General features: G+C 36.3%; 1 protein-coding gene across 2 annotated transcripts in view; it reads left to right on the top strand.

The window, feature by feature from the left end:
- The window catches only part of mpped2 (metallophosphoesterase domain containing 2b), a 42,017-nt gene that overhangs the window by 4,597 nt on the left and 13,464 nt on the right, over window positions 1–23,956 (top strand). For both annotated transcript variants that reach the window (XM_056452261.1, XM_056452262.1), the window contains exons 3-4: window positions 1,327–1,508; window positions 3,503–3,728. In XM_056452261.1, coding sequence (XP_056308236.1) covers window positions 1,327–1,508; window positions 3,503–3,728 — 408 coding nt within the window. The remainder of the gene's footprint in view (window positions 1–1,326; window positions 1,509–3,502; window positions 3,729–23,956) is intronic.

Here is a 23,956-nt window from a genome sequence, read left to right as displayed (position 1 = left end):
CTCAAGAGTATTGAGTATTATGCTGTGAAAGGTTGATGTGTTTACATGCAATTTGTGCATGTGTGTGAAAATGTAACATTCTGTAGTGCATTTAGTGATAGTTTAAGGCCATTTGCCGATTTCAGTCATCATACAGTAAACATCCTTCATCTTCCTATCAGTAATATACAGTCTAAACCAGGGGTATCAAACTTTTTCTTATGAAAGGCCAAAATCCAAGTTTGATTGAGAGCTGTGGGCCGAAAGTAAACATCGCAGACTGTATTACATTAAGGATGCCATGGGTAATTTCCTATTTTATTTCATAAAATTTATAAATAAATAGAAAAAATTACTTCAGCCGTATTTACTAATGCAATCAAATTTTTCGATAATTTATATTGTTTTAACAAACCTATTACAATAACATCATACAAAAAATTTCACTTATAAAACAATAAAGTTAATTTCCAAATGCACTAATCATGCTGACCCGGCCTTTGCCTTGATTTGCACGCTGATGTCTTCTGCTTTGTCCCCTATTCGTTGTGACAGTATGTAAATTTTTTAAAAAAATCTGATTCATTTACAACATTTAATTTAAACATTTAATTTCAGGTTGATTTTTTTTTTTTTTTTTTTTTGTTGAACTGAACAATAAAACAAACAAAAGGTTAAACGAGAATCTCTGCTAAAGGAATTCCCTTCTTCCCAAGGCCAACCCTTCCCAATATTTTTCCCTTTGGTGGGCCAAATAAAGGATAGAAAGGGCCAACTTTGGCTCATGGGCCCTAGTGTGGGCATCCCTGGTCTAAACAGTCTCTGGGTCACTGCATGTAAAGATTTTGAACATCTTTTTGGACACTTTTTAACGCTTCCAGATGGTTTGCTGCATTTATAAAGCACCCATGTCATGTTCAATATGATGCGATTTACTTTCTATGTGCGATTTGATGGTGCGGCAATCACAGGACTGATTTTTGTACTTGGCCAATCCCCATAGACAAGAAAAAATTAATTGGTGACTGCAGTTTGAAGGGAAATAATGGCGTAAAAGTACCCATACAGTACTAAAGATGTACTCGGTGGAAAGCAAAAGTACACATTTTTAAAACTACTTAAGAACAGCTACTTAATTACAGTAATTTGAGTATTTGTAATTTGTTACTTTACAGCGCTGGTTACCATAACTTGATTAGTTGCTAGTAACTTTAAGTAATTAACTTGTAACTAATAGCTTTTAACAGTTAAAGTTATTATATATAAACACAGTTAACCTGCAGTTAAATGTAATGTTTACATAGAGTAAACATTTCTTCTGAACAAACATGCTCTATACGTTCACAGGGTAGAGCCGCTTCCCTACGATGCGCCAAAGTCTGTGGGTCATACACGTTTCGTCTGCGTCTCAGACACACACTCGAGGACAGATGGAATCCAGATGCCTTTCGGCGATGTGTTGCTTCACACGGGCGACTTCACTGAGCTCGGCCTGCCGTCTGAAGTGAAGAAGTTTAATGACTGGTTAGGTAAGTACACAAAACAGTCTTGTCACCTGTGCTGACAAACACTTCCCCTGCTGTCAAACAAAAGGTCGACAGTGATGCTGTCTGTGTGTTTTTTAAATAGTTAATTCATAGTTAAGCTGCTTTGTTTTTGTTGTTTCATACAAAGATGTTGTCCAGGCCAATCTGGGCAGTGACCCCCCCCCCCCCCCTTAATTATATTATTTTTATCTTCCCTCATTCTAGGTTTTCCATTCATTTTCTAGATTCTGTTTTAATCGTTATACAATTTTAGATTAAAAAGCCATAGGATTTATAGGTCCCCAAGTGACCTACTTTAAGACAGAAGCATATCAGTGTTGGATATTTTGTCGTCTCAGTGCAAAAACTGTTGTTAATGTGCAAGATGAACAGCATTTATAGCTGGTAGGAAGGCTTTTGCGGTTATTAAAGGTGAAGGAGGTCAGTTTGGAAATTGAAAAATGCCCAGCTGTTGGCTTTACTAGGTGCCCTTCGGTCTGGTTTGTTGGCCACTGCAGCAGTTCACTTTGATGAAATCAAGGTTCTTTAAGGTTGCTGAGGTCAAAACATAGTTTATCTGGGGAAATCAAAGTCATGCTTCCTCCTACTGATGGCAGCCAATAAATACAGTCTTTAGGTAATCTGTAACTTTATTTCACTTTTACATACACCGTAAAAAGTAATTAGTTACTTTAAAAAACGTTAGCAAACCCTTTGTCTTAAAAGCATCAAGATGATTTTACTGAAAGTCAGTAAGCCCATTCACTTAACTTGTATAATATATTTTAGCCATTTTCCACTGAGTGGTACAGTATGGTTCAGTACACTTACCCATGTCCGTTTCCACTGTCAAAACGTACTAAAAAGCAAACCGTACTGTACCACTTTTTGGGTACCCTTTCCAAAAGGTACCTAGCACAACAAAAAGGTACCAAAAGGCAGAGCTAGACACACAACTAAACTATTGGTTTACAGAGAAATGTCAGGAGAATGAAAACAAGTGAAGCTCCATTTTTAAATACACGGTAAAGACAATACATCATAATAATGTATAATAAGCTCAAATAAACCTTCTCGTCATCTTGATGAACAGTCACAAAGCTAAGAACAGAACCTGCCGTGTGTCCTGTTGTTGTTTACGAGGCCGCCTAAGAGCGCAAGTGGTTTCACTTTCTTCAGAGAGCTCGTGTGTTCGCCACTTGTCTATATATGAAATAACAAACTTGAGCTGATGTTGATGATGATGATAATGTCGTGCACGTGATTTTGGAAGTGTTTCTGACATCCTTTTTGAAACGGACAAATGGAAGGATGAAGTGTGAAAAAACAAAGGAGCAAACGATTCTTTCAGCAACCTAAAACATGAATAAACTGCCATGTTTAATGATCATTATCGCCTTTTGGACTATTATAAACTCAGAATGACAGAATATATATATATTTTTTACAAGATGTTAACGTTAATCGCAGAGGTTACAGTCCCATTTCACATTATCATTGATCTGCAGCTATAATCAAAAATATTTATACAAAGTTTAGTTATTAACATTTATGTACAAGTAGGCCTATTTATGTGTATAAAGCATCTGTTTATAATATGATATGTGAACGACCCGTATAACTTTACTTTGACATTTCCTTGAGCGAGAATGATGTTGACTAAAACTTTGTCTAACACCATGCCCCCCAAAAGGTTACGATTGGTACCATTTGGCAGTGGAGACACAAGCCTGATAAAGGTGATCCATAACGAACCAAACCAAACCTTACCACTCAGAAACAAGGCATTAAACTTTTATTAAGTTTATTTAATAATTATAAGGCTACAAGTTTACTATCTTTTTTTAAAAGTAAAGTCAACCAAAGGCTTTTTACAATGTAGTAGGTCACTAAAGAATGCCCTAACATGTCACTCCCTATGAATATCCACAAGCATAAGCATTTTTATACATTTGCTTCCAAAGTCTGTCATTCTCATTAAGCGTCTCCCCTTACAGGCGGCCTTCCCTACGAGTACAAAGTTGTCATCGCTGGAAATCACGAACTTACCTTCGATAAAGATTTTATGGCGGAACTCATAAAGCAGGATTACTACCGTTTCCCCTCAGTGTCCAAACTGAGGTCTGAGGATTTTGACGATGTTCAGTCCCTCCTCACAAACTGTGTGTACTTACAGGACTCTGAGGTCACCATTAAAGGATTCAGGATATACGGGGCTCCCTGGTAAGCATTTTTAAATCATCGTTGTCATTGCTCATTGCTTGTCATGGCTGAATATTTAGTGGATTATAGAGCATTTGAATATGATATCCAATGGTTATCAGAATCAGGCTTGGTTTCTGTAGAGTGAATTATAGATGATAATATATATGATAAATAAATAAAATGGATTTGATATCATTAGACATGATACTTGTTTAGAAAGAGCAAACCATATTTCCTGATAACAGTGTCAATCTGAGGTTTCTGTTTGCCTGAAACCTAATGTAGAATCAGTAGCTGCATTAGGATTGATAAAAGCTCCATAAATCACAGTCAGCACTCTGTATGTACAAACCATATGCAACACATGTTAAGTGCGTTAGTCAGGTAACAGATGGCCAATTCACACACATCAAGTTACTGTTTGATTCAATGGAATCAAATAAGGTTTAAGGCCCAATCCCAATTCTACTCCTTAGCCCTCTTCCTTACCCCTACCCTTCATTTTGCACGTTCACGTGAAGGGGTAGGGATAAGGGCAAGGGTTAGATAGCCCTTGAAACACAGATTTTTCAGCACCACACTCGAAACGAAGGGGTACGAAAATTTCCCAGAAACGTGTTTTACCGTCATACTTTTTAGAAAGAAAAAAAAAAAACGCTAAAATAAAAACGCTAAATTTCGCTATCTATAATCCCTAATAATAACTCCTGTATAGTAACGTTAGTCCCACAACATGCTTTCACATCTGACACTTGAATACCCTGTCAGAAAAGTCTAGTGGCTGGGTATGACCTTTTTTACAGTGTCTGCTATAATGTCAATGTTGTTTTCATGTGTTTACGTAGATGATTATGGCCACGGTGTAAATGTTCAGTAGTTATCTTTTTGTCATATTATATTGTTATGATAACATCATATCATTGCCTTCAGTGATTTCCTGAAGATGAATACCAAAAAATAATGCAACTGGTATAACTACAGCAGTTCCGATTGACGATCTCATATAAAGCAAGAGAACGTGACGACATATCCCATTTCTTAGGGGTAAATTTTGAAGCTCTTGCCCTTCACACTCCGTTTCAAGGGCCAAGGGGTAGGGTTACAAAAATAAAATTGGGATTGGGCCTAAATCTCTTGTGTAATTATTCACAGAGATTTTCTGATTTAGGGATGGGTGATATCATATTACATGTGCGTGATATAGTGCTAAAATCTTCCCCAAGATAAGAAATAAACTTTCCACGATAGTAATGATGAAACCTAAAATCTGGAATTGGGAAGCAGATTGGTCAGGGTGTACAGGTTAACAAAAACAGTAAAATAACAAAAAAAAACTATGTATTACTATAATAGTTTTACATGTATATGAGCTTGTTTACAAACAAAGACATTTATTGACTTCTTTTTATTCCGGATACAATTAATATCATCACTCAACTTTTGGAATTAACTAGTGATGCTCCAATCAGGATTTTTGCACCCGATACTGAGTACTGATTCCTTGTCATTGTGATCAGCTGATACCAAGTACCGATTCTGATGCTTCAAGCTTTATATAACTTTGCCATTGCATAAGCACATTTTCCCTCTTATACATGAGATCGAATAAATTAAGGATGTTGCATACATGAAATGGTCAGAAGCAGCTTTACAAGAAAAAACACAAAACGGATAAAAAAAAAATGGTAAGAAAGATTACTGACAATGCAATTTGGAAACTTTGCTCAGGTGTTGTAGCACTGTGGATGTATAACCTGGGTTGTAAACTCGTAAACTAACACTTGCAATCGGTTCGTGAGATCGGTTCACGAGAATGGCCAAATCATCGAGTACTAATCGAGTAGTAAAATGTAATTATCGGAGGATACCGATTTTCGGCTGATCGATCAGAGCATCCCTAGAATAAACTGTTTTTTATTTTATTTCTTTTGTGACCTGACAAATATTTTGTAAAAGTTTTATATCACAGATGAAATCATGCTGTTTTATAGTATTCTAGATAGTGCAAAGTCGAAATATAAAATTCAACACTAGACAACACTAAACCATATGATGCTAAAATAGTGTTTCTTTTCTTAATCTTTCTTTAGTTTATTTTTATCTTCTTTTTTTACTTCAGTGATACAGTGGGTCGAGTTTATGCCATTAGCCTTCCAGTATGGATGAAATGGATTTTAAATTAAACTTTAGTTCTCAACACACTATTTTGGGTCGTAAATGAATACATAAAAGAAAAAATATAATAGACTTTTCAGTTTCAGGACAGAGAGACCTCTGTTGACCTGGGTCATGTTAGACACTGTTGTACTCTCTGCTCCACGGGACATGAGACATGTTCTCACTCGCTACAGATACTGTTACATACACACACACACACATTCACTCTCACTCTCTCTCTCTTCCAATCCATCTATCTTTCTCTGTTTCTCCTTCCGCACACATAGCCGTCATCACACATTGGCATCTTTTATGCAAAGGACTCGTCTGATAAGCAGGGTATTATCTCGGTTAACCCCTCACCCACTGGGCTCACTCCCACAGGACACTAGCGGGGGTGTGTTAGATTTCAGGTGTGAATGGACGCCTAGCAGTGTTTGGCATGGAGAGATTTGTGGCAATGTGACACACTGGTCGACAGCTACTAGAAGCAGCTTATCGGTCAGAGACAATGCTAAAGCGTCAGTCGAAGTTGATGACTGTTGCTAAATGTGCTGGATTTTATAGTCATCGCTTTGTCTTAGGTAAAAATTTGTCTTTAATGTTACATTTTTATGAGCAAAGTATATATTTTATTATACTTTATACCTTAGTTTTAAATACTCCAACCGACCCTCTTGCGTGAGTTTTTTTTTTTTTGTTTTGTTTTGTTTTTGTGACCATTACTTAGAATCCAACCCTAAATCCAACTCTCAAGGTAATAAAAAATTTTATTTGTTGTACAGGGTCACACAAATTATGCTATATTGACATGGGTATCCTCATCTGTATCCCATCTAGACTTCACCCTCTCCTGCAGTACATTGAAGTCTAGATGGGATACAGCTGAGGATACTCAAGCTTCAGGGTTGCACCAGCCAAGGTTGATCACACCGGTGTGATTGTATGCGTGAAAGGGTTAAAGTGAGATTTAAGACTTAATTAGGCAAGTTAGGGTAATTAGACAAGTCATTAGCTATGTTTCCATCCAAAGATGCAAATTAAATGTATGCACAAAACTGGAATATCACATAAAAGCAAATAAAGCAGCGTTTCCATCAAATGAGTCAAAGAGAACAAAATCGTCACTTCCTGATTAACTGGCACCATATATCAATCGTAAAAACATAATTTGCTACGTTAGGAGAAGCTGCGTGAATCTGCGTGAATATTTAATAAATTGCACCTCAGAAGACAATGCCGACACGGAATAAACGTGTAGTGGCGTTTGAAGGCGTGAAATGCAGAGCACAGACAGTCTTAACAATTCTGGAAGTAATTGATAATATAATAACACTAATACTGATGACCAAAACAGCATTTTAGATGTTTTACAATGCGATCAGCCTGCTGGATTGTCCGTTCACATACATTTTTATCATCAAATGATCTCGTAACAAAATCACAAGACTTTTTTAATGCGCATACTGGAATTTGTTTGGCAAACTGTTTCCATCGTAGCTTATGCACATTTTTTCTTATTAAGTAAAAAGTTTATCCTACTCAGTTTTGCACACGTTTTTAATGTGCATTTTTAAAATTTATGCACATTTTGACTTTTTTAGCAACCGTTTTTTATGCACATGTCCAAAATGCACATAAAAATAAGTGAATGAAAACAGCTTCAGTATAAAGAAAAGAAAGAAGAAAAAAAAACGCTTAAAAGGACTAATAATATTGACTATAAAATGTTTTTTTTTTATTTAAAACTGCTTTTATTCAAGACTTTCTTTGGAAGAAAAAAATATAGGAAATATTGTGAAAAATTCTGTTAAAGATAATTTGGCAAATATTTGAAAAAGACTTTATTTGTATACACCTATTTATTTAAATTGTTAAAAACAAACGACTTGTTTCTGAAACATCCAGTCATGTTCTTGAATATTGTTATTGATTTTGATTTCTTTGTCATGCATGTAAATATATACACACATGACTACTGAATTAAACCCACCGTTCAAACAACCCCTTTGTTTATATTTATGACACACCTTAAGACCATATTTCTGATTTATATGCACTTTATAGGACATAATGACCAAACACAAAGTTACACAGTCTGTATAAAATGTCAAGAGGTTTTTCAGCCCGCCAGAATTAGCATGCTGATTTTGTTAAGTGGGAAAAGCAGACATCTGCGATGGGTGGTCTTGGCGGGGGGGTGCGCTTTGGTCACAGTTTTCCCAGCCTCTCCTGCAGGAAGTGCTTTTTGTCCCAACACATCCTGGTGCTTTGTTGGAAACCGGGATCAAAACGCGAGACCCGACCCCGGTGTGCCCCTCCAAACGCACACTCCCAGTAGCCACTCTGACCTCCGCGACCCTGGGCCTCAGCCATCAAGGAGGTCATTTACACGGCTTCATTCTTCTGCCCTACAAAGTGCTCGGTCAGGCTTGACTCTCGTCTGGCCCGAGGTAGAAGACGAGCCTGTTTTACGTCCATTTATTTATCTGCGTTCCCTTTCATGAAGGTCGACACATTGACCTTGACTTGATTACTCTCAATGTCGTACCAGAGAAACATCCGATATACCTTTGTATAACAAACCAGGTCGCCTAATAGAAGCGAGGCATGATCTTGCATAGCTATCCTGATAACGGCGTGTTTGGTAATCCTACTTGAATATCCACACCGATACGTATCGCGTATATTTCAGCTAGCAGCTGTGATTGGTTTGATTAACGTGTAAGCTGGTTGTGCTAGATGGTGGTTTGGCTTTTGAAAATCAAAGGCTCTCTAATCCTCTTAGGAAAGGCAGACGTAAGTCATGTGACCCAAGTTCATCTGGGGTGAGTGTTTAAAAAGCCAGGCTACAATAGATAAAGGGGGTGTTTCATTCTCGCTGCCATAGAAACTGTATCGGAGCTTCATGATCATCTGTGGTGCTTATGATGTGCTCGTGAATGAATGATCGGTGAAGATATGCAAAGCTGTTTATCTGCAGCCATATGGACACTAGATATGAAGTGTGAGGGTTATATCCCCAGGTGAAGTCAGATCAGTGTGAAGTTGATAGTGCTAATTACTTGGTGGTGGCCAGTCTTAGTAGCGTAGGTGTTATTCAAGGTAAGGGCAACTGGGACATGTCCTCGTCACTTTTTGCCAAGGGTGATTTTAGGAAATTATTAGAAACAGGAATTCATGTCTTGCAAGGTGTAGAATTACCACCACAAGTTTGGGGTCCAAAAGTATTGCATAAGTTGAGAGAACTAAAGTTAAAGTTAAAGTTAAATGATGAAATGTGCTGACTTTAGTACAGATGCTGGATTTGAGAAGCTTGTTAAAATTGTAACAAGCTGTACCTGAATAGCATTAGACTCTTGAAGGGCTGCTAATGAATATAAGTTGACTCATCTGAATTGAATGAACAAAATTATGCAGTTGACAAGAAAATATATTGGTCTGATGCTTCTCATCTCTCTCTCTCTCTTCTGATTTTAATATTCAGCTACTGAAAATTCTTAATATGATAATATAAAAACATTAACGTTATACCAGACACTGTAAAAAGGTAATTCCAAGCCACTAGACTTTTCTGAAAGGGTATTCGAGTGTCATCGAGTGTCAGATGTGAAAGTATGTTGTGGGACTGCTATACAGGAGTTATTATTAGGGATTAAAGCAAAATTTAGGGGTTTTACTTTAGCAATTTTTAAAATTTTTATTATTATTTTTTTTTTTTAAAGCATGACGGTAAAACATGAATGTATTAAAACATATGCTTGTTTGTTGTAAAAATCCATAATAATGTTAAAAAAATACTAATTTGTGCATCTCCTGATTTCCGTGTGCAGCCATGCTGCTGTTGTAAATGGTGTATTCTGGGAAATTTTTGTACTCCTTGGTTTCAAGTCTGATCCTGAAAAATCTTCACAAATTTCAAGGGCTGTCTAGTCCTTCCCTTTAAGCCTGGTTTATACTTATGCATTGAGTGATCGGTGTGACCCACGGCGCATGCCTTGCGCATTGCTGTGCATTTATACTTCTGTGCTCTGTTTGTGTTGCTCTGCAATAACACTTCCGAAGCGCTAGCTGGCAGTAGGTTTTTATGTTCCTCTGTGTCGAGTTTCTGTGCTGGTGTTTTGTTTTTTCTGAACGCTACCTTAATGTAGAAGTAGCTCAAACTCGCTTGTTCAGAGGCGAGAACTGGCAGACGTGCAACAACTTTAATCACAAGGTAAACACAAAACTAAACTTTCCATCTGGAGCTCCTTCACGGGACTTGGCACTTGTAAACACTCTCTTCTAGATTCACGTGGCTCTTGATCCCACCCACACTCGTCAGTGCTACCAAGCCAACCAATCACAGAGTTTGCGCTACGTGTCGTTGCGACGTGTACTTACATTTTTTTGAGAGGTTAGCGTCAGCATCGGCGAGGGCTATGCGACCATGCGAAGGCTGCGCTGGAGCATACGTGTGCGCTTGATGCAGAAGTATAAATCAGCCTTTAGCCCTACGCCTTCACGCTAAAGAGAATTAGGACAAGGGGTAAGAGGAAGGGATAAGGGGTAGATTTGGGATTGGGCCCAAGACAATTATTTTCCAATTGATTTGCCGAAGCATACACCAGTTGTACTTTAACTTGCTCATATTTGTTCATAATAACTGTTCAGTCTTGTGTGTGTTTCTGTGTGTGTGTGTATATATATATATATATATATATATATATATATATATATATATATATATATATATATATATATATATATATATATATATATATATATATATATATATATACACAGTAGAAAGGCCTCATGCTGTGTTCACACCAGACGCAGAACATGCAAATAAATTACGCTATTTGCATGTAAATAGACCCGTGAACATTTTGAGTGTACTCTCTTCATTCACACATCAAATTCACTTCACAATAGATGGGGATTTGCATTATGGGCATGGCTTCTGTCTGCCCGGTGACTCTAGCTTTATTGCTAAATGGCTAACATGGGTTTTATCGAGACAATAGCTGTGTTTATGTGCTTTTATGAGGGCTGAAAAACAGAGTCGATTCATTTGGAGCTGTGTCTCAAGTCCACTAGATCCATTCAGAGGTGCACCCAACTCTGTGAGTTCATCAACTCCTCCAGGAACAATACCTGGATGATCGAGGCTTTCATCGGTGCTTCAGACTGAGCAGAGCACGCAGCATCGGACTTGCGTGAGCCCAAGATGAGACAAAATCTTATATTTCAATAGTTTTTTATGTGAACCTGGTTTACGGAAGTTCATGACCATTATACACTGGTGTCTTTTGCAGCTTTTTTTAGATGCTCTGTCTAGGTAAAACAGTTTCAGCTTTTACACACAGTGGCATTCATTAATGTCAGTGACACAGCAATGGACCAATCAAAAGAACTGAAGGGCAGGGCAAGCGTTGCGAGCTTCTGTGTGCTGAGTTGCCATGGCAACGGCAACATGGCAGAACCACTTCTAAACATTGCATCTTGCGTTTTCAGACACAGATGCATTCTTTATGAATGGCTGCACTCCAGTGATTGTACATCTGGACTGACTGTATCCATCGCGAGATGACTGTATTCGTCATATTTGGTGCATAAACTGAACCTTCATCCCTGTACGTTGATAGTTTGGGAATCGGGAATACCTTTATGCCATAATACAACTACTGTTACATCCCAATAGACACACATCTAACATCTGAAATGAATAAACATTTATTAGAATTCTAATAGTAGCTTTCCACTGACGTTTGCAAAATTATGAAATGGATTGATCACTAAACATTCCAAATAACCAAGAAAAATGACATTTCATTAATTTTAGCAATTGTTTTAGAACTTGCTTTTGTTGAGTAGATACATCTGGGAAAACAAGTATTGAACAAATTCCCATTTTTCTCAGAAAACCTATTTCTAAAAGTGGTGTTGACTTTTGAAAATTTCCCTGCATGTTGATAACAACCAAAGAAATACATGTATGCCAAAAAAAAAAAACTAAATTGAATTAGGGCGTACTCACACTATGTACAGTTTTCTTGAACCGGGCCAAAGCATGCTTGTCCCCCCTCCCGTCTCCCCCGACGGCCTGCACTCACATTACATTCGGGCCTGGGCACGCTTACGTCATCGATGTAAGCACTTTCGCTCAGCACAGTGGAGATTTCTTTAGTTATATTGTTTTAGTCAGTTGATATGCAGTGAAACAGTCAAATATTATAGCCGAACAGATCGGCGACTTTTGACGCTCATAAACAATTATAAAGTCCACGTGCTGCAGGAATTAGGAGGTTTGCTGAGGGTGCAGCTGCTGTGCAGTGAGAGGTTTGCGTCTTTAATAATCTACGACAGTTCATTGAACAGTAAGAATGATTAATAAATCCATATGAAACAATCCCGTAAAAGTCACGTCTCGTCTTCAGTTTCAGGCTGTGGCGCGCTTTGCACTCAAATTATAAGCCTACCGTGCCATAGCCCAATGAACCGTGCTCTGGCACACCTCTTCCAACCGGGCCAGGGCCGGCCAGGTGAACCGTGCCTGAGCCCGATTCAGAGCACTCGCACTTCTCAAACGATCCGGGAAACAGGCCTGGGCACGGTTTGGATAGCATAGTGTGAGTAGGCCCTTAGTTTACAACTTAAGTTATGCATAATAAAATGAAATGACGCAGGGCAAAAGTATTTACCACATGAAGAAAGGGAGGTATAGAAAGGCAGTGAAGGCCCAGACAGCAGCTGAAATCTCACAGTAGTTCTTCAGCAATCCTCTGCCCTTCGTCACTTTAAATGAATATTAGCTGCTTCAGTCCAACATCTACATTATCAGGATGTTGATAACCAGGGTGGACATTTCAGCAAGACAATGATCCAAAACACCACCAAGGAAACTCTCAAATGCTTTCAGAGAAAAAAAATTGTTATTACACATTTATGTAAATTTTCAACTTTTTTTGGTTTTATTTTTATATTTGTATTATTTGGGTTTTCAACCAAAATCTGGTTCAATTCCATGTCAACAGCTCCTTTAGAAATATTATTCCCAGGAAAAAAACATGACGTATTCAATAATTATTTTTATTAACTGTTTGTTAAGGTGAAATCATTAATAAATCTGATTCATCCAGGCCACTCAGTTCATCAACAGAAGCTACTAAATAAGCAAAAGCTTTTTCTAGCTTCTGCCGACAAGCTACCTGCTTGTGCCACTGATTATAAGATGACCCCTGGCCCGAAGGTGCCATCATTTGTCAGCGGTAATTAACAGCGGTGGCTGGCGGCGGTTGCGGTACCAGGCAGGGAGGATTGAGAAATTCAGGAGGGGGTGGAGGGCATCGTGAGGGCACAGTGAAAGAGAGAGAGCGATGGGAAAAAGGGTCAGATGATATTAGTAAATAGACTATACAGAAATATGTCAACCATGTAGAGGCTTCTCAAAAACAGATCGCCCCACATGCTTCAAGATTAGAGTGGGTTACTTCGGAAGGTTTTTTCATCTCTAGAGGGAATTGTTCTATTATGTTGTGAAGGCAACATGCAGACACAACATGTTTTGTTCTGTAATAGTTTACCTTTCTGATCTCGTGTTTGTTGACAAGTTGTTGCTTGTTTGTAAAATGCAGCTTGATAACAAATCTGGAGATAAATGTAGTGGCTTGTTAGAACAACAAAACAAAAGTATTTTAGATTTTTGTGACCAGGACAGGCATGTTGTGGTAAACCTTAACAAAACAAAAGAGGGATTTTAAAAGTAAGATTAACGTAGGGCTGGGCGATTAAAAACAGTATTGGTATTTGTTGACCGTGCTTTTTACTTGCAAGTTTTAGGTTTCGTCATCACCACCTCAGGACAGAATAACACACATGAGTGTCGTGACTAGCAGCAGTGTCCATAAAAAAAGGATGTAAGGATGTCGCCAGAGTGGCTTTTTGGTTTCTTTTCTTGTGCATCCCAGCCAGTAAATCCACATCTAAAAGTTTTTTAGCATGGGGTAATGTAGTCATTCAACTTCACAATTTGTAATGTTTCAATGTGTATTTGCATAGTGATGGTTGGTTCCTTTGCTTGAAAGCTCACATTTGATTATCATAATTTGTTTTGTTTACAGACTTTGAGGTTTACTGTATCATTATTCATCTTACAGATGTGGATCTACCTTAAAGTTTGCTTTGATTGTTCAGCACTTACACTTTACTATTGACACTTTGTAACATTTTGTTTATCAGGTTAAGGAGTCTCTTTAACACTTATGTTTATTTTTTTACAAGACATGAGATACCATTTATTTTTATTTTATTAAAACAATTTGCCCTAGTAATGTGAGTAAAGGGGTTAAATAAAAAAATCCTAATATTCCTAAATGGATTGTTATCTATACTAAATGATATTAAACATTATAACATGATAATATTTTTTGCTGTATCACTCAGCCCTAGATTGAAGTTATTGTAATGTTTGTTTTTTGTTGAGAGGCTAGCCATTTGTTTTCTTTTGATTGGCTTTTATTTAGGAATTTGTTTTTTACGTTAACATGAAAGAATGTTTCAAAAAAATTCTTATTTTTCTTAATCTGACTCTTTTTCATGGGACACAAACATTTATACTCTTATTCAGCAGTCAAGTTTGCATTAAAATAATCAAAACTCACAGTAAAGACATTTAGAATGCTCAAATAAGTTAAAATAAATGCTGTTCCTTTTTAACTTTTTTTTTCATCAAAAAATCCTTACTAAAAATTTGGTTTGCACAAAAATATAAAGCAGCATGACTGTTTTCAACAATAATTCAAAAAAAATCTACATATTAGAATAATTCTAAAGATACACGTGACACTGAAGAGAAGAGCAATGATGCTTTAATCGAATCATGGCAATAAATTATATTTAAAAATATATTAAAATGGAAAACTGTTGTTTCTATTATATTATTGTGAAACATTACTCAGAGTATATACAGGAATCAGAGAGTGAAATTCAATACCTTTTAAAGACCTTTTTCAAGACTCTTTCCATACATTTTAAGACCTTTATAACCACTTTTCAACCGGAAACACTGGCGAGATTTTAACTTGCAGTATATTTACTAAATACTGATGTAAAACTAATCCAAAACTAAAACATTATTCATTTACTAAATAAAAATCTATTAAATCTAGCTAATTCAGCAGGTTGGCGCCTATTGAACTGCAGAAATAATGGTGTTGATATTCGCACGTTTACTTCAGGCAAACTTTAGCATGCAACCATACATTGCATAATCAAAAATTATATAAAATTTTATACTTTGCAAAATAGCATTTACGACTTTTTAATACTTAAGTAAATTAAAAAAACATATTTTTCTATACAATAATTTATACAACTTTTGTAGACCCCTCAGACACCCTGTTACTGTTTTTACTGTATTTTGACCAATTAAATGCAGCCTTGGTGAGCATGGAATAAATGCTGAATGATTAGTCTGTCTAAAAAAATAAAAACAATTTGACATGCGCACGAATCAAAACAAATATTTAACAGATCTTTGGGATGCTGCGTTCCTTCACAAAATAGACAGGAAATCCCAACAAAGTCTTATTTCCTGTCATCTCCTTTTTTTGTCTTGTGTCCATCTGCGTAGTTGATAACCTTCTTCCACAATCACTCCACTCTCTGATTTCACTTTTTTTTTCTGCCCTGCCCTCAGTAGCAGATAAATATTTCAGTAATCCTTTCTGCATGTGAGATGTTTGAAGGACTGGCATGCTTGTGCATTGCGTGTGTGTGTCAGCCGCCTGCTCCTCTGTGCCACTGTGTGCGTGTGTGAGTGTGTCCAGGTCACTGAGAGTTCATCAAAACAAAGTGCTGACACAGCCAAAACAAACACCCATGCAGACACAAATATACACTCGAGTCTCAGGACTGACCACAGTTTCTGACAGTGAACACTTTCTTTTTCTTGCTCACCCTCTCTCTATCTCTCATTTTTTCTCTTTTAAACTGGTTTCTTTTCTTCTCTTCAGGAATATATATAGGCATTTCACAATTACAGATTAATCTAATCATGGTTATTTGATTTATTTACAATTAATCAAGATAATCATGACAAATGTGCAGTGTGAATTTAATAAAGGATATTTTAATGCACAAATTCCAATCAAGGAATAATGTGTAATGCTTAGTTTTGTTTGTTAAAATCATGCAAAAGTTATTAGTTATTAGTCCTAAAAGTTTCACATTGTAGTAGTGTTGTGCGTTATTTGTTTAACCCTTTAAGGTTACATGCTGGCTGACTGACTGACATGGCTGTGCGAACCGTGAGGCCAGTAAACAAGATGTACCTGTCAGTTATGATGAACATAGTTTGCATAATTATGCTTTATTTATAGATAAAGGTCTGTGGTTCTGCATACAATTTAAGGTTGGGTCGATAGACGATCCCATCGTCCATCACCGATGGCCGATAGACATCACGATGCTGAGCCTGCATTGTGATTCTCCGCCCCATCCCCGTCTCAGCAACCCGCTCACAATAAACACACACTTAGGCCTCGTTTACACTAATATGCCTTAGTTTTAAAATGATGTACAAAAACGATCCACGCCCACACTGGCAATTCATCTAGCATTCCTGAACAGCCCTCCTTCCACACTATACCACTGAAAACGCACATCACATGACAACAAACACATACACACTGTCATCCGTTGCAGTGTGCGCACTCGTCTGAGCTCCAGCAGTCTAGAGCACAAAACCCCAGAGAGCAGTCCACGTCGGACAGTTTATCAAGGATGCAGCCTACCACTGGATCGCGTCTCATTATAGTTGTTAAACGTGATATTTAATTAATCTTGTCTCTATCTAATGACTCTTCTTTCTTTTGAAACTATCAGGTAACGTGTCACAGCATCAGTACACTACTTAAACACACTTGTGCTTTAGCGAAAACCTCATACGTGTATATTGTTGGTTGGTTCCTGTTGATTTTTTTACCAACCAAGTTTGTCGACACCATTATAATGACACTGATCACTCTGCCCATTCCTGCCAGAGTCCCATGGAAAAAGTGATTGACAGGTGGTAATTGGTGTGTAACTTATCTTTATTTATGATTTGGTTTTAGGTAAAACAAAGACCATGCGGGTCTGGTAGTTGAAACGGTAGGCTACAAATAATTAATTCTTTATGAATTAATTAATTATTTATAAATAATTTATTCACCACCGCCTACGACGACAATGCCATCGTCCATCGTGATGTTTCATATTAGACATTGTACGATGCCAAATTGGTTTGCATCACCCAACCTTAATACAATTACTTTATTTTGAGTTTATGGCCTTTTCACTTTACTTCAGGACACACCAATGCCGTTCTGTAGGACTATTGGAGACATTCATAAATATTCCTAGCAAATCTAATAAATGTTCGAGACATACTTGTTACATAAACACAATAATCACACTTTAGCAGTGTTTATTTGAGAACGCACAAAAAAACCTGCACCCGAGCAGCGTATATTTGAGGGCGTGAAAGAAGTTGTGCACGAATAGAGGAAATCGGCATGCAAGCAAAGAGATTTGCATGCTTGTATTATCGTGAATGTGAACTCGACATGTAATACTTCAACAATTGTCATTGAAATAACACCATAGGTAGTTGGAAGATCCGTGTAAAAGGCCTGCCATCACAGGATGGAAGAAATCCTAGAGGAAACACTGATATTATATTATATTATATTATATTATATTATATTATATTATATTATATTATATTATATTATATTATATTATATTATATTATATTATATTATATACAGTTTCAATTGGCTGTAGAAAATAAAAGACCAAGATTATCATGAGAAACTATGCAAAAATAACTTAAAATATAGAAATCAGAAAAAAAAAATCAGAAAGAGCTTTATTGCCAGGTATGTTCACACATTCGAGGAATTTGTTTTCGTGACAGAGCTTCTACAGTGCAACAGGATAACAGAGACGGGACAAAAAACAGATAATAAATATATTTAAAAAAAAATACAAGTAAGTAGTGAATGCAATATACAATTTGACAAGTGTATGTACGTGTTTATTACTGTATACAACGTTATATAGTTGTCACAGCATTAACTAAAGTCATATTAGATATTAGACACTGCACAAGTGATATGTAAGCCATTAAACTAGTTTCTCTGGTCAAATCTGTAATTTTGCAACCGTATTTGAAATCATTTGACTGCTATATTTGAACTGACCACTGGAAAAAAAAAAGATTAATTGGATTTACTAGAAATGAGGGTAAATGGTTGCAAACAATTTTTATGCGCTGAATTTAAACAAATTAAATTTAGTAATGTTAAATTAATTTGTTTGTTTAAATTCAGCCCATATAATTTGTTTACAACCACTTACCTTAAAAAAAATTGTTAATCTAAAGAATCAAAGAACAAAAGTTTGTTCTTTGTTAATGTGCAAATCAAGATGTAAAGACATCTTAATGATGACTATCTTGATGTTCAGACCAAAGCCTGATTCAGACCATGACGTTTATGTGCGAGTTAAAGCAGACGTCCCTGAGTATGTTTGCAGGAAAACTAACAGAGTTTGAGAGATTGTACCCAAGAGTACCGGCCTGCTGCACAGTGTTCGAAAGCAACCACTCGCCTTTATTTGCCTTCCCATCAATCATCCACAAGACAAGCCCGACTACCCAACATACAGACTGAGACCTCAGCAGCCATTTCCTGACTTCAGCCTCTATTTCATCCTCTATCAACTCCATTCACTACAATCTATGAAGACGCGCTAATGGATAGGCAAACAGCGGATAATACCAGACCAGACTGTGATGACGGACGTTCAGTGTCGGAGAAGAGACTTCACTCTTTGGTGCGTTTAATGAATGGCAATAGCAGTAAAGTGACAGATTGTTTTTGAATATTTGCTCACATCTTTGTCCTTAAACGTAAAAGAATTATTATTTGGCGGTAAGCGATGTTAACCAGTGAAGACCAGCTGTGACACTGTCAACTCTGTTATAATTTTTTATTTTTAACTGAAGCTGATACTAAAATTAGTGAAACTGAATTAAAAACAAAGCTAAAAGTGAATACTGATAAAATCAATAGCTTGGCAAAACCCAAATTCTCATATTACAGAGTAAAAACAGCAAATATTAAAGCATAAAAGCATATAATAGAATAATGTCTGAAAAATACCACACTAGCAGTAGATGCAATAAAATAAGTACTTTTTTAAAAGACCAGCTGTGACGTAAATACAAATCTGTCAATTTACTGCCATCGTCCTTCATTAAACACACTAAATAGTGCAGTCTCTTATCCTAAACGACAAACAAGTAGTGATGCCTTATATCGTTAATATCGTTTAAAGGTTTTTAGTCTAATTATTTGTATTATTTTTATCATTTATTTTAATGATTATAAAGATTTTTATAAATAAATAAAGATATAAATAAATTATTATTACATTTTTTAAATTAAACTTTGATGCATCACTTGCTTTTGTTCATATCTCGGACAGTTTCATCCATTAAAGTTAAATATCAATGACAACAGAACATGGGCTGCTATACATATATTTTTTTCATTATGGCAAGAATAAAACCCCAAAGAAATTACACTTACTAAAAAAATATTGACGTTTTTCATTCTATATTGTTAGCTAACTCCACAATTCACACATTAATGTCTGGCTAGTTTCCCTGCCAAGGCAATAACGGTCCAACATTCCTGACCATTATCACCAATAAAGCCTAAAAAAATAGGCGGTCAGTATATTGTAAATCTATAGATTCAATTTTTTTTTTTTCCAATTATCAAAGAAATCATTTGTTAATTCATTTTAGTTTTGTAACTATTAAATGGTTTTATTAAATTCAAAGTTGCAATATACATCAGTGTAAAACCTATGAATGGTGGAAAAACATATTGTTTCATTGTGTATTAAAACCACATGGATCTCCACTTTTTCCATGGACTCACCTTTTGGTTTTAACAAACTTTTCCCTCAAGTTTTTCTAAACTTTTAAACAAAAACATTCCTCCTTTTTACACGGCTTTTGCAATTTCTAGCCAAGAATTATTGGTCATCTGGTTATCCCTATGATCACGCTTGGACGGATCATAAGGATATCTGTGCAGGCATACCCCTTTCAGACAAAAATCTCTTCAAAGTGTTTCATATTCAACTCAAATGAAACTGTTCACTCGAGTCAGCTTAAATCATGTTGCGCACACCCAAAGAGAACCTTAGCAAACTCTGCCATGACGTCACATTCGCCATGCACACTCACGTGAACTTGTCGATTATAAATCAGGTTTAACCCCTCCCACAATAAATCTGATTGATCCAAAGTGGTCCGCAATCACATCATTTAATTTTAAACATTGCAAATTTTCGAAGCTGCAGGTATTTATGGCATTATGCACATTTTTGCTCCGTGTTGACAGAGTAAAGGATTTCAGTTATGTTTAATTATTTAAAATGTTGAATAGTTTCAATAGGGTATATGCACACAGACTTTTAATTTCAGTCAGCCAGCCCCAGGGCTTCCGGTTAATTGTCATCCCATACAAAATCGCCTCGTTTAATCTGATTTGTTTAAAAAAAAAAAAATAAATAGCGATCTTCACTGTCTGGCTGAGATACGATATAAAGTGGGTATCAGACCAAACAAGAAGCACTGCATTAAATTTTATTTTTCCATGCCATGTCTTTAAAATATGGAATTTTTTTACCCCCCTCCCCAGCATTTTCTATGGATCTTCTGCACTAGCCTGCTGCTAATGACGGCGCCTGCATTTAAACGGCCTTTCATCTCTTTTTACGCTTTAACAACCAAAATGGATGCTTAAGTCTATTTAACTGATTATATTTGAATTACATTACAACATCGATGCTGTAAAAGGAACCTTAGGAAATTGGAATCACTGGAAATCACTTGAAGTTCATCATTGGCTGAAAACACTAGCTGTGCATATAGTCCATTTGACAATTATTTTAGGTGGTTGATTGGAAACTTAAAGTCAGAAGTTTTCATAGATAACAGTTGGGCTGCACAATGTATTGTTTTAGCATCGATATTGCAATGTATGTATCCATAATAGTCACATTGCAGGATTACACAGGATTATGATATTATTGTTGAACAGGAACCACAGTTCAAGTCATGCATTTTTGTTGACTCATTGCAAATTTTAGCCATATATTTATCAATTAGTTTATCATCTGCATGTATTTTAAGGCATGTGACTGTGTGAGCATTTCAAGCCACTTTAAATAGTTTTTATTTTATTTTTGTGCATATACGTTGAAGATATACTATACAGTATTATTTTATATGCCTGAATACTGCTGGACTCCCAGACAACCATAAATTATTGTTTATTTCATTTAAATCTTTGCTTTGTTATATATTGCTTTATTATATTTTATGCAGATGTACTCTCCTACAAAATCATCACATTTAATCTAATTTTATGAATTTTTTTCAAACAGAGCTATTCATTTCATCTGATGAAATTATACTCAATATTGGAATATGCATCACAGAAAAATAAAATATCGCAATGTCAGTTTTTTCCACTATCGTGTAGCCCAGGAAGTTTCTAAGAATTCCCTTAAGCGAAGATGTCATATGTTCTTAAAATCATCTTTTTTTTTTAAGAGAAAACTCCAGTCTGGCATATTCATATTGGCTTAATGGTGGTCCATTTTTAAGGACTAGCTTATTAGTTCAATGAAAACACTTGAAAAATCCTCTTTTTGTGCTGCCAGCAGATTAAGCATAATAAGCGTGCACACTATTTTCATCACTGGTGCTCTATGCTTGGCTTTGCATTGTGTAATGGAGCAATCAGTTTCATTCATTTGTGCTTTCTTTTTGCACTCATATGAATTGAATTATGCCAAGTTTCATGTATTTATGGACTAAAATTAAAAATCAGCCCCGTTTTATTCATTGTTTTACATTTGTTTCTACATTTTCAGAATCACTAAATAATTTTTACCTTTTATTTTATTTAGAATTGATGATTTTGAAGATTTTTTTTTTTCTTTATAAAAAGGTGAGATCATTCTTGTTAATATTTTTTGGAATACACTTTTTTTAAATAAGTATTATGCAAATATAACAATATTTCTCAAATCTGGTTGTGTTTTATCATGTCTGTTTAAAAACATATTTGGAGGACGTCTTTGCTTTTTGACACCCTGTTTCTTTGCAAGTTTAACTGGGTCTCCGAGTTTAATTGGCAGTTATTTTAAAGCGACAGACTCCTGCGTTTCCATTTTTCACTCTAAAACCTTTTTTTCTCCCTCATTCTCTTTGTAATTGGTTTTCAATACTCCGCTCCAGGGCTCTTTCTATTGTTATTCTGAGGTGGTATAGACGTCTGGGCCCTGGTCCCTCATCTATTTCAACATAATTCAGTGAATGAAAAAGAAGATCCAGGCCTCAGGTCTCAGAGAACATGCTGTGAAAACCTTTTCCCCCTCTAGTCTTAACCTTGTGTCTCTCAGAGGCTCCGGCTTTGTCAAGTGCTCGTTGTAAAATGACCTCTGGATAACCGGGCATGTGTGCTCATACATATATGTATGCCTGCGAGTACAGGTAGCGTCGAGTCCTTTAAGGCTCATTAATGCTATAAGCTGTTACATCTCAGATACTTAGTATTTGTAATCTCATCCTCCCTAATGATACTTTTATGTTCACCGGATTCCTTTTGCAGTGTAAACGCTCATGTGATTCAATTCAATTGTCAACGTATCACAAAAGATTTTCTGCTTTCTGGTTATTAGACTCATTTTGAAACCTTATGTTGTTGAACCACATTAGCTTGATCAAATTTATGCTTTGCTGCTTGAAATCGTATGATTGAAAGGCAAAAAAGCTGTCCTGATTTCTGATTCAGTCCTGATTCTAACACAAACATAGTGGTGCTTAGTTTTGAGCAGAGCAGAAACAAAAAGCTGCCGTTCTCCACATTGTTTTCCATTGTCTCCTTTCACATTCATATATAATTTATATAAATTTAGTTTACAATATTAGGTTGAAGGATTAGAAAAAGCTCTTGCATACACCCACCTATAGATCCTGCACTTGTAATTAGTAAAGTTATAGGAACTGGACAAACTGATGGGTTAAAACACCAGGGACCTGTAACTTAAGCCAGATTAGCCGGCTAGCCACTTAACTTTCAGTTTAGTTTGCACCAATACTTGGTTTTAGGTACCATCAAGGTAGCTCAGCTGCTCCATAATAAAATGGCAACATAGAGTGATTAAAGTCAATTTGCATTCATGTTAAGGCTGATTTATACTTCTGGAGTTTAGTTGCAACCTTGATCAGATGCACAGGTCTTTAATTACCAGGTGCTCCTTCAGGTCCTATTAGTTGGTTTAGTTGTGTTTGATCAGGGTTGGAGCTGAACTCTGCAGGAAGGTAGATCTCCAGCACTCCTGGTATTGACTGTAGGAAATCTAGGGTTTCTTTTTGTGGTATTTAGAGTGAACCAAAACACACTCAGTGGTCTTTTATTGTAGGGATATAGGTCATAGTTTTTCATGGCCCTAAACATGATGCTGAATAAAATGGTGATTAATTGCTTTACATATCAGATGTGACGAGTTCAGACCTTCTGCCTTCAGTCAGGGCAAAACTATTCCAGGCAGACATAAGGTTTGCTGAAGTTTTCATTCAACCAAGCGGACTTAAAGAAAGCTGTAAATTTCAGTTTTTGTCCTCAAAATGTTGCTGACATTTTTTACTGACTTCACTATACCTCTATAAAGAAACTCTAAATAGTTCAAATAAACCAGTGGTTAACAAATCCAGAATAAAAAAAAAGTGCTTCAGGAGTAGTTAATGTGTCGGTGCTCTTTGGATAAAGGAATCATAAAGATAAACACGAAATCATCGAAGTCCAAGGCACTCGAAATGTACATGAAAAAACCTTTGAAGATTTAAGGTAGTCAGGGTTTCTGCAGGTTCTGCAAGTTAAATTTAAGACTTTTAAAGACCATTATGAATGAAATTTTAGACTCATACAGGGCTAAATGCTAAGGAGTTTTTATAATTGTCCAGTTGAAAA

This window comes from Danio aesculapii, chromosome 25, assembly GCF_903798145.1.
Source record: "Danio aesculapii chromosome 25, fDanAes4.1, whole genome shotgun sequence".
Classification (NCBI taxonomy): Eukaryota; Metazoa; Chordata; class Actinopteri; order Cypriniformes; family Danionidae; genus Danio; species Danio aesculapii.
Note: the sequence above shows the minus strand (reverse complement) of the source record. Positions and strands in the feature narration are given on the sequence as shown.